Source organism: Tursiops truncatus, chromosome 2 (assembly GCF_011762595.2).
Source record: "Tursiops truncatus isolate mTurTru1 chromosome 2, mTurTru1.mat.Y, whole genome shotgun sequence".
Taxonomy (NCBI): Eukaryota; Metazoa; Chordata; class Mammalia; order Artiodactyla; family Delphinidae; genus Tursiops; species Tursiops truncatus.
This window is the reverse complement of record NC_047035.1, coordinates 83823188-83834465: the sequence shown is the minus strand read 5'-3', so window position 1 is coordinate 83834465 and position 11278 is coordinate 83823188. Positions and strand designations below refer to the sequence as shown.

At 48.5% G+C, this 11278-nt stretch overlaps 2 protein-coding genes across 5 annotated transcripts in view; one reads left to right on the top strand and one right to left on the bottom strand.

The window, feature by feature from the left end:
* Positions 1-808, top strand: part of DNAJC17 (DnaJ heat shock protein family (Hsp40) member C17) — a 38566-nt gene extending 37758 nt beyond the window's left edge. For all 4 annotated transcript variants that reach the window (XM_033851484.2, XM_033851483.2, XM_073800749.1 and 1 more), the window contains exon 11: positions 613-808. In XM_033851484.2, the coding sequence (XP_033707375.1) occupies positions 613-735 (123 nt within the window). In that variant the 3' untranslated portion in view covers positions 736-808. The remainder of the gene's footprint in view (positions 1-612) is intronic.
* A 544-nt stretch (positions 809-1352) lies between these two features.
* GCHFR (GTP cyclohydrolase I feedback regulator) lies at positions 1353-4843 on the bottom strand. The gene is made up of 3 exons (XM_004330776.4): positions 4441-4843; positions 2578-2672; positions 1353-1492 (listed from the first exon to the last, which is right to left on the bottom strand). The coding sequence occupies exons 1-3, from the start codon at positions 4474-4476 to the stop codon at positions 1369-1371; spliced, it is 255 nt and encodes an 84-aa protein (XP_004330824.1). The 5' UTR covers positions 4477-4843; the 3' UTR covers positions 1353-1368.
* Positions 4844-11278: the final 6435 nt, after the last annotated feature.

The window sequence follows — 11278 nt, the reverse complement described above, 5'->3', positions numbered from 1 at the left end:
CGGGCCCTGCCCTCCAGGAGCCCTAGTGTGTATTTTTAGGAGGCAAGCTGGCCTCATGCTTGTTTCTCTCTCCTTCTAGGGTGGGGCTGAGTGAGGCTGTGTCTAGGGTAGGGCTCCCTGTGCATCCTCAGCAGGAGCCAAACCACAGGGAGGGTGGGCAGCTGGGAGGGGTCAATGCTCTCACCACCACCTGGCAGAGTGGAGTGTATTTCTGTGCCTCTGACAACCCCCCTTCACTGGTAACTTGTGAGAAGCAGAAGCCATGGGGTGGAGGAAATGAAGGGATGAGGGCCTGGCTAGAGCATGAGGAAATGATTCACCTGAGCTGACTGTAGATGTGAAGGGCCTGGGAAAGGGGAGGTGGGGCGGGGTGATAGCTGCTTGAGATGGGCTGAAGGGGAGCCAGCTGAGAAGCTGGCCTGGGGCCAAAGGCCTGCTTGCTCTGAAGGAACATGGGTGAGTTGGGATTGCAGGATGTTCCAGGGTCCTTCCCTTCCTGGGCATCCTCCCTCCTTGACTCTTGGCGGCGGCTGTGCCTAGGCCCTGTCCTCCGAGTCTGGAATCCGTGGGGCTGTGCCCTGACGCCTCCGTGTCCTCCCTCTGTCCCCCCAGGGTTCCGTGCGGTCTGAGAGGGACTATGAGAGCCTCGTCATGATGCGCATGCGCCAGGCAGCTGAGAGGCAGCAGCTGATCGCCCAGATGCAGCAGGAGGACCAGGCTGGGCAGCCCACGTAGCCTCCTGCCTCCAGCCCTCCCATCCCACAGCCCTTTTCTTAAACGTCACCAATAAACTTTTTTTTTTTTTTTTTTTTAGAGTCTACCTCTATTGCATACATAGGTGTAGGGTGTGGGCCTGCCCAAGCGTGGCCTTGGTTTCTGGGTTCTGCCTCGGAGGGCTCCACCCAGGCCTGGCTCTCCCTCCCAGGGAGGCGCTCCACACGGTGAGAGTCAGTGGCCAGCAGAGCAGAGGAGCAGCCACTCATCACAGCCCTTTACTGGCTTGGACTAGCTACGCAGGACCCACACGCCCAGTCCTGGAGCCATGCTCCGCGGGGGCACCCAGCTCCCTGCCAGGGGCAGCCTGGCTCTTGCCAGCTCCTCAGCCTGCCACAGAACATGGCCTCCTCCAGGGCCCGTGCCAGGCCTGAAGCTGGAGGGGCAGCTGGGGGCACCAGGCCCAGAGGCCCTGCCCCCCCACTGGCTGAGGCAGGTTTCAGAGAAGGCCGTTCATTGCCCAGTGGTGCTGGGCGAGGAAAATGACGACTTGGGAAGAATGGGCAGGGCGGTGAGTGAGGCAGGGTCCTGGGGTCGGGGCCCATGGCAACCACTCCAGAGAAGGGGTGACTGCAGCTCCTCAGCGTGGGAGGGTCACTCCTTGTGCAGGCACCACACCAACGTCTGGCCCACCCCTGTCATGCTCAGCACACGGAAGCCTCTGCGCTCCAGCTTGTCAAGGACTATTCGAGGAGGGTCATTGACGTAGTACTCACAACTGCGAAGAGAAGGAGGGTGGCGTGAGGGGGTACACAGCACAGCCCTGCGTACCAAGCTAGTATCTGCTGCAGACTAGGCCTGGTCAGGAGTACTCCTAACAGGGACTGACGTTTGCTGGGTGCCTTCTGGGTGCCGGGCTGAGTACACATTCCCTGCCCCTCATCTACTAAGCTCTTTGCATCATCTCATTTATTCCTCCCAACAACCTAAGGAAGGTACTGTTATTGTTCCCATTTTATAAGTGAGAAAAGAGAGGAGTAAAGCAGCTTTCCCGATGTCATCCAGAGAGTAGAACCGGCATGAGTCTGACAACAGCTCCATGTGCCCTGGGCCACTGCCCATTCAGCAGGAGCGGCCTGCTCTCCCTGGGACCCTCCCCCAGGCCTCTGCCCTCTTGCTGCCTGGCTGTCCTGTAGTCGTGGAGCAATAAGTTGGGCCCCCAAGAGCTCCTGGCTCTGAGTGCCACTCCCTAGGATGGAGAATGCCTGGTTTCCCTTCTTTCAGGGTTAATTGATTCTGAAGGGCCATCAAGTAGATAAAGGGCTGAAGCCCCAGGCTGGGCATCTGAGAGACAAAAGCCTTATGGCAAAGGGATGGCGTTGGCTTCTGCCCTCCAACCCTGACCAGGGGGCTACGGCCAGCTTGCCTCCTCTTTCCCTTCTTCTAACTGGGGTGCACTCTGGTGACCCTTCTCAGGAGTTTGAGCCAGAGGTTCCCTTCTCCCTGTTTCTAGGGCTGAGCTTTGTTACTTAGCCATCTCTTCAAGACAGAAGCCTTTCTCTGTGCTTGTCTTTGCCTTGATGGGATCCAGTTTAGAGATGAGAGGGCAGGGCAAGGAGCAGTCCACTTGCAGAGTCCTATACTCAGGGAACCAGACTCTGTCCTGGGACTTTGTCCAGGGGCTCCCTTGTGAAGGGAGGGCCAGTGGGAAAGCTCTCAGAGAAAGCCTACAGAGGACAGATCCCCAGGATGCAGGCAGAGGGGTCCTGAGGCTAGGCAGTGGCATTGTCCTGTTGTGTAAAAGGAACAGAGACAGGTCTAGGGGCTGGCAAGGAGAAGATCCTTAGGAATGCTACTACTTACAAATTGTTTCCCAGGACACTTCTTTTTGAGGCCCCCAGATGCCGCATCAGTTCTGGATCGGAGTGCTCATCGCCCACCATGGTGGGGCCCACCTCCTGCAAGGTAAGTCACAGCGGCTGCTTGGCTGGCTGCCAGGTAGAGGTGAGCTATCTCGCCTCTCCTTCCTCCCCTGCCTGCTGGCTCTGAGCCCGCTTCAGTTAAAGACTGGAGGGAGAGGAAAGGAATCTTGGGGGCTAAACACAAGCTGGGAAGGGGTGGAGTCCATCAGTGATCAGGCTGAGTCATGTGGGGCCTCCCTGCACCCTCTAGGCCGGGCTGGGCAATGCCCAACTACTGGCACCTTCACGCCAGGCACCACCACCTATATCTGTGTATCAGAATAACCTGGAGAACAGAGAAATGAGAACATGTCCACACAAAAACTTGCACACAAATGTTCACAGTAGCATTATTCATAATAACCAGAAAGTGGAAACAACCTAAATGTTTGTCAACTGATCAGTGGATAAATAAAATGTGGTATAGCCATTCAATGGAATTTTATTTGACAATAAAAAGGAACGAGTATTGATGTGTGCTACAATATGGATGAACCTGGAAAACATCACGTAAGTGAAAGAGGCCAAAGACCACATATTACAACGAAAAGTAGACGGGTGGTTACCTAGGGCTGAGGGGCCCGGGGGAGATGAGTGACTGCTAAGGACAGGGTATGAGTACAGGGTTTCTTTTTACGGTGATAGAAATGTTCTAAAATTGCCTATGGTGGTGGATGCACAACTCTGAGCAAGCTAAAAAACAAAAACAAAAACCCCATCACCATTGAATTGTACACTTTGGTGAATTCTGTCGTGATATGTGTAATATATCAATGAAACTTATTTTTTTAAGTTGCTTGAGGAGCACTGAATTCCCAAGCCTCAGGCTTCCAGAGTGCTTCCGGAGGTCTGGGAAGGGGTCCAGGAGTCTACATTTTAACAACTGCACAGCTGACTGGTGCTTAAACCACTGCCCTGTGTTACTGCCGAGACCTCTCCTGCCCAGTGGTGAGCCCATCTGTTATTTCCTGCATCCCAAGGGAGCTGTGTACCCTCTGATGGATCACCCAAGCACTGGGGAGTGGGAAGGGGCAGAGGAGCATCCTGCTACCCAGGTTGGGAACCCGGTCATATTATTCTGAAGCCAGATGGGGACTCATGGAGCAACCAGCACCTTCTTTTTGCAGAGGAAACTGCGCCCAGGGAAAGGGGCGTGGTTTCTGACTGTTGAATGGTGTTCTCCCATCTCTAACTCCATGGGCTGTCTCGGGTTCTTTCTTCTCTTCCTTTTCTAAGGTCTCAGGAGAGCTCTTCCTGGAAGTGCCTAAGGGTGTAGCTAGTGGGCCACTCGGCACAGGGGTCTTGGCGTCTTAGCACATCCTTTAACAAACCTCTCTCCCTCAGGTTAGTGCACTCCCACTCCCCACTCCCTGGCAGAGTGGCTCTGTGTGGGGCAGTGGGTGCTGCACATGTGAGACCAGGACTTCCTGGGTCCCTCCCGAAGGCTCCCGACCTCCCGCAGGCAGGTAGGACCGGAGCCACAGGCGCCCGGAGCTCGCTGGGTGGTGGGGACGCACTCACCTGGCCCCCTTCGCGGCGCTGGAGTCGCCGGGCTACCAGAGCTCTCTGAGTCCCTGAATCCAGGCTAAGTCCAAGACCCAGCCTCCCTCCCGGCCGCCCAGGGGGGCGTGTTCCGGGCGGCTTCCGGGTCCGGCCACGCGCGGGCGTCGCCCGGGAGGGAGGCGCCGAGATGCGGTCTGCAGCGCCCCCCGACCCCTGACCCGGGCCGAACGCCAACTCCCAGGGATGGCCAGCGGGTACTTACCATGCGGATCTGGGTGCTGATGAGCAGGTAGGGCATGGTGCGCGCGTCCCGGTCAGGATCTCTCCCTAGACTTTGGGCCCGGCGCAGACGCCAGCCCCTCGGGCTCCGGGACTGCGACCGGCCACCTGGAGTCCAGTTACTCCTGCTCTGGCCTCCGGCTGCGCCAATCCAGCAGCTCCTGGCCCGTTACCGCCTCGGCCGGCCAATCAGAAGCTGGCGCCCGTGACACGCCCCGGAGCTCGACGATTCGAGACCCGCCCCCAGCGCTAGGGCAGCGCCCTGAGACCCTTGGTTTCCGCCGACGCTTCCGCGGGTAGTCCGGAGGCGAGGCGGGATCTGTGTTGGGCGCGGGGGAGGGCGGGGTGTCGCTCCCCCAGCCCCGGACCGGAGACCGGGGTGGCGCGCCGGGCTCTGCCGGCTGCGGCGGGCCGTGGCGCCCTGCGCGCGTGTTGACTTTGCGCCCTGTTACTGCAACACCTTTGGTAACAGGTTCCAAAGTCCTCCTGGTCCCCGCCCCCTCCCCTGTGAAGCAGAGCAGGGTGCAAACGGCTACCCCACTGAGGCCTCCCAAGCTCCTGCCCACCCCACCCGCGGAAGGCCTCTAAAATGTTTAGCGGATCCCCACTTCCCGGCCCCAAGACACGTTCTCCAGAGATTACTTCAGCGCGCGGGAGACAGGCAGGAGACCCCTCGGGTGCACTGCGCTTTCCCGCCTTCCCGACCGTAATTCTTAGTACAGCGGCGGAACCGTGCATTTCTGTGGCCTTGTAGGTAAATCTGTAAAGGAACTGAGCGCTTGGCTGAGTGCCAGGCCTGGAGAGACTTAAACCAACGGAATCTGGTCGTCGGTTCAGAAAGTTTCCGGCGAAGCTGGAGAGACTCAGCGCACGTGTAAGAGCTCACAAGGCAACACCTGGGGGCAAAAGAAACTTCTGCGCACCAGCCACCAAAGAGAGTGCAGCGAGTTCACCTCCACGTGTCTACGCCTTCATCTGAATGTATCAAAGTCTGACAACTGAACATTCTTTATCTGCCTTGCTGTGATTGGTTCTTTAAAAAGAAAGCAAGACAGTGGGATGAATTGGGAGACTGGGATTGACATACATACATTAATATGTATAAAATAGATAACTAACAAGAACCTGCTATTTAGCACAGGGAACTTCAATGTACAGTAGAAACTAACACAACATTGTAAAACAACTATACCCCAATAAAAAAATAAAAAAATAAAATACTTGGAGCTTGTAACCTTCCCTCCAGGCTCTTGAAAAATCTTCACTTCACTGAAGGGTACGCTCTGTGCCTCCAGCACTTTGACCCATGTGGAGAAAGGTATAAGGAAAATAGGAAGTTGTAATCCTAAAGGATCCTTACTGGTCTAATTTATTTTTCTGTACTCTCTATCCCTATCCTCAACCTCCAGGACTAACAGTTTAGCTAGAGAGATAAGACATGTTCAAGATTAACAAACGATTTGTTAAACTGACAAACGATTAATGCTCAGGACATATAAAGAACTCTTACAAATTAGGGAGAAAAAGATAAATCAATAGAAGAAACATGGGCAAATGACTCAATTAGGCACTTTTCAAAAGAGAGAGTGGAGATGGCCAATAAACTTATAACGTGATGTTCAATATCATTAGAAATCCCAGAAATGCATATTAAACCAGTGAGATACTGCTTTACAGATTTGCAAAAAATAAAAATGTGTAAGCATCATGTATTGGTGAAGATGTCTAACAATTGAAATATTACTGTTGGGATTGCAAATTGTTATGACTGATACAATCACCTTGGAAAACAATTCGGCATCGTCTAGTAAAGCTTAAGACATGCATCACCGTGACCCACCAAACCTCTCCTAGATAAACCTAGGAGAACTCACTGACCGCATCAGGATACACATACAAGAATATTAAAAAAAAGAATATTCATAATAGCACTGTTTGTAACTAGCAAAAAACTGGAAATAGACTTTATGGCCAACAAAAGTGGAGTTTTTGGTTGATTCATACAATGGAAACTATAGCAATGAAAATGCTGAATGAAAAAGCAAATCTTGGAAAAATACAGAATAATTCTATTTACCTAAAGCTCACAAACATGCAAAATTAAACAGTATATGGTTCGGAGATAAAGACATGCGTGGTCAGATTAAAAAGAAAAGGAAATGATAAATGTAATATTCAGGGGAGTGGTTACCTCTGAGAAAAGGGAAAGGGATGGAGTGGAGACAGACATGCAGGGTTTTGGGTTTTTTTGATTGGAGTATAATTGCTTTACAATGTTGTGTTAGTTTCTGCTGCACAGTGAAGTGAATCAGCCATATGCATACATACATCCCCTCCCTCTTGGACCTCCCTCCCCCCACATCCCACCCAAGTAGACCATCACAGAGCACCGAGCTGAGCTGCCTCTGCTATACAGCAGGTTCCCACTAGCTATCTATTTTACACATGGTAGTGTATTTATGTCAAACCTAATCTTCCAATTCATCCCACCCTCCCCTTCCCCACCCGCCGTGTCCACACGTCCGTTCTCTACGTCTGCCTTACTATTCCTGCTCTGTAAATAGGTGCGTCTGTACCATTTTCCTAGATTCCACATATATGCGTTAATATATATTTGTTTTTCTCTTTCTGACTTACTTCACTCTGTATGACAGACTCTAGGTCCATCCACATCTCTACAAATGACTCAATGTCATTTCTTTCTATGCCTGAGTAGTATTCCATTATATATATGTACCACATCTTCTTTATCCATTCATCTGTCAATGGACACTTACGTTGCTTCCACGTCCTGGCTATTGTAAATAGAGCTCCAATGAACATTGGGGTGCATGTGTCTTTTTGAATTATGGTTTTCTCAGGGTATATGCCCAGTAGTGGGATTGCTGGGTCATATGGTAGTTCTATTTTTAGTTTTTTAAGGAACCTCCATACTGTTCTCCACAGTGGCTGTAACAATTTATATTCCTACCAACAGTGTAAGAGGGTTCCCTTTTCTCCACACCCTCTCCAGCATTTATTGTTTGTAGGGTTTTTTTTTTCATAAATGAGTTTTTTTATTCAAACAATATAATTGCTTTAACAGAAAACTCAAGATAAACTCAATGTACAAGAATACAGGTACAAAAATTACAGAATTATTTATAATAGCAAAAAGACATTTAGAAACAACTTATATAATACTCAAAAGGTATTTGCTAACTACAATCATAATAAACTCACTCATTAGACAATTATACATTATTGAAAATTAAATATGGATGCTTTTCCTAATCTTGAGCAAAAAATGAATAAGTTGCTGAAGAATCCAGATAGTATGCTCCCGTGTATATAAAATGGAAAAATATGAAAATTGACATGTTTTTTGTTGATATGTACATGTGTAATAAACTTATGAATGGGAACATAAAAAACAAAATTCAGGGCAGTGGTTACATCTAGGAGGGGGTATAGAGAGTAAGGATGGCGAGATCATGGAAGGTTACCCAGGGACCTTAAATAGTACTGGTACTGTTTTGTTTGTTTGTTTGTTTTGCGGTACGCGGGCCTCTCACTGTTGTGGCCTCTTCCACTGCAGAGCACAGGCTCCAGACACGCAGGCTCAGTGGCCATGGCTCACAGGCCCAGGCGCTCCGCGGCATGTGGGATCTTCCCAGACCGGGGCACGAACCCCTGTTCCCTGCATCGGCAGGCGGACTCTCAACCACTGTGCCACCAGGGAAGCCCAACACAGGTTTTTATTATATTTTTATGGCACCATTTTATGTTTGGAATAGTTCATAAGAGAGCCTTCCCTACAATTCCGGCCTTTTTGGTGAGATTTACAAGGGCTGCAAATATTCTCACGCTCTGGGTGTCTTCTTAGTTGATCTTATCCACATCTCTTCCCCAAATCTCTTTGGCAAGTGTCCTCAAATCTTGTGCATCTCAAGTCTCTGATCATTTGAGCAGAAGAGACATTAGGTACAGTCTGTGATTTGGTGTCAATTAATACAATGGACCATGCCTCCTTTCTTTCTCATGCCACCCCGTGATTCCAGGACCCTTGTATTCTGGTAAGGGAGAAACAAAATATAAATTTGTTTTGGATTCAGAGCTTAAACATTATTTTGTAGGACAGCACTCCAAACTCTAAAAGTCATTTCCCTGCTGTTTCCTAAATTGGGTCTTCAGTTGTCCAGTTTATCATTCATTTTATAAGAGCAGCTGCTTCTGTGTTATAGGCCAGTGAATTCCATAGGCAACGGTCCATGTTTCACTTTTTTAGGAAGAGATTTAGCCATTGTTTTGGAGTGCATTATTGGGCATTAAAGTAATTTGTAAATTTGCAGACAGGCAGGGATATCATATGCAAATTCAGAATAAAGTTCATGCCTGTGTAGGTATCGCAGCCTCACAATGATGGAAGGAAGCCACAAATAGTCATCCTTCTCCACATAGCTGGCTGGTTTGCAGTACCAGGGAAGATACACAGTATTGGGCTCTGCTGTTGGCAGTTTGGGCCCTCAGGAGTTGTATTAACCAGATCATGTTGGTTGGGGGAAGTCCATGTGATTCAGCCCATGAATGACCTTCATCTTATACATTAGATTCTCTTTGTTCATGAACCCATTGCACAAGCAGCAGATGGTTAGGGATATTCTCAACATCTGTAGAATGGGCCATTCTGTCCATTTGATTATTGAGATTCCTCTGCTCTGAATAAACTTTGGTGAGACTTTGCATGGGATAGATTTCATCTTCCACCCCTGTGCCCATTCTGAGAGGTCTATTTGCACAGCTCTTCTGCAGAAATCCTTGTCATCAATCATCTAATCTTATTCTTTTGAAATTCCTGAGCATCAAGCAATGCCCACGAATCTTGTTTGTAGATTTTTTGATGATGGCCATTTGGACTGGTATGAGGTGATACCTCACTATAGTTTTGATTTGTATTTCTCTAATAGTTGGTGTTGTTGAGCATATTTTCATGTGCCTCTTGGCCATCTGTATATCTTCTTTGCTGAACTGTCTATTGAGGTCTTCTGCCCATTTTTTGATTAGGTTGTTCGTTTTTTTGATATTAAGCTGCATGAGCTATTTATATATTTTGGAGATTAATCCTTTCTCTTGCTTCATTTGCAAATATTTTCTCCCATTCTGTGGGTTGTCTATTCGTCTTGTTTATGGTTTCCTTTGCTGTGCAAAAGCCTTTAAGTTTCATTAGGTCCCATTTGTTTATTTATTTTTTTAATTTTCATTACTCTAGGAGGTGGGTCATAAAAGATTTTGCTGTGATTTTTGTCAAAGAGTGTTTTTCCTGTGTTTTCCTCTAAGAGTTTTATGGTGTCTGGTCTCACATTTGGTTTTTTTAAAAATTTTATTTATTTATTTATTTTTGGCTGCATTGGGTCTTTGTTGCTGCATGCGGGCTTTCTCTAGTTGCAGCGAGTAAAGGCTACTCTTCATTGCGGTGCACGGGCTTCTCACTGCAGTGGCTTCTCTTGCTGTGGAGCACGGGCTCTAGGCGTGCAGGCTTCAGTAGTTGTGGCTCGGCGGCTCCAGAGTGCAGGCTCAACAGTTGTGGCGCATGGGCCCAGTTGCTCTGCGGCATGTGGGATCTTCCCAGACCAGGGATTGAACTTGTGTCCCCTGCATTGGCAGGCGGATTCTCAACCACTGCGCCACCAGGGAAGTCCCTACATTTAGGTCTTTAATCAATTTTTTTTTCCCCTGTACGCGGACCTCTCACTGTTGTGGCCTCTCCCGCTCCGGAGCACAGGCTCCGGATGCGTAGGCTCAGCGGCCATGGCTCATGGGCCCAGCTGCTCCGCAGGATGTGGGATCCTCCCAGACCGGGGCACGAACCTGTGTCCCCTGCATCGGCAGGCGGACTCTCAACCACTGCGCCACCAGGGAAGCCCCTTTAATCCATTTTGAGTTTATTTTTGTGTATGGTGTTAGGTAGTGTTCTAATTTCATTATTTTACATGTAGTTGCCCAGTTTTCCCAGCACCATTTATTGAAGAGACTGTCTTGTCTTCATTGTATATTCTTGCCTCCTTTGTCATAGATTAGGTGACCATAGGTACGTGGGTTTGTCTCTGGGCTTTCTATCCTGTACCGTTGATTTATATTTCTGTTTTTGTGCCAGTACCATATTGTCTTGATTACTGTAGCTTTGTAGTATAGTCTGAAGTCAGGGAGCCTGATTCATCCAGCTTCGTTTTTCTTTCACTAGATTGCTTTGGCTATTCGGGGTCTTTTGTGTTTCCATACAAATTGTATAATATTTTGTTCTAATTCTGTGAAAAATGCCATTGGTAATTTGATAGGGATTGCATTGAACTTGTAGATTGCTTTGGGTAGTATAGACATTTTCACAATATTGGTCCTTCCAATCCAGGAACATGGTATCTCTCCATCTGTTTCTGTAATCTTTGATTTCTTTCATCAGTGTTTTATAGTTTTCTGAGTATAGGTCTTTTGCCTCCTTAGGTAGGTTTATTCCTAGGTATTTCATTCTTTTTGTTGTGCTGGTAAATGGGATTGTTTCCTTAATTTCTCCTTCTGATCTTTGGTTGTTAATGTATAGGAATGCAAGAGATTTCTGTGCATTAATTTTGTATCCTGCAACCTTACCCAATTCATTGATTAGTTCTAGTAGTTTTCTGGCAGCATCTTTAGGATTTTCTATGTATGGTATCATGTCATCTGCAAACAGTGAGTTTTACTTTTTCTATCCCAATATGTATTCTTTTATTTCTTTTTCTTCTCTGATTGCCATGGCTAGGACTTCCAATACTATGTTGAATAATAGTGGCGAGAGTGGACATTCTTGT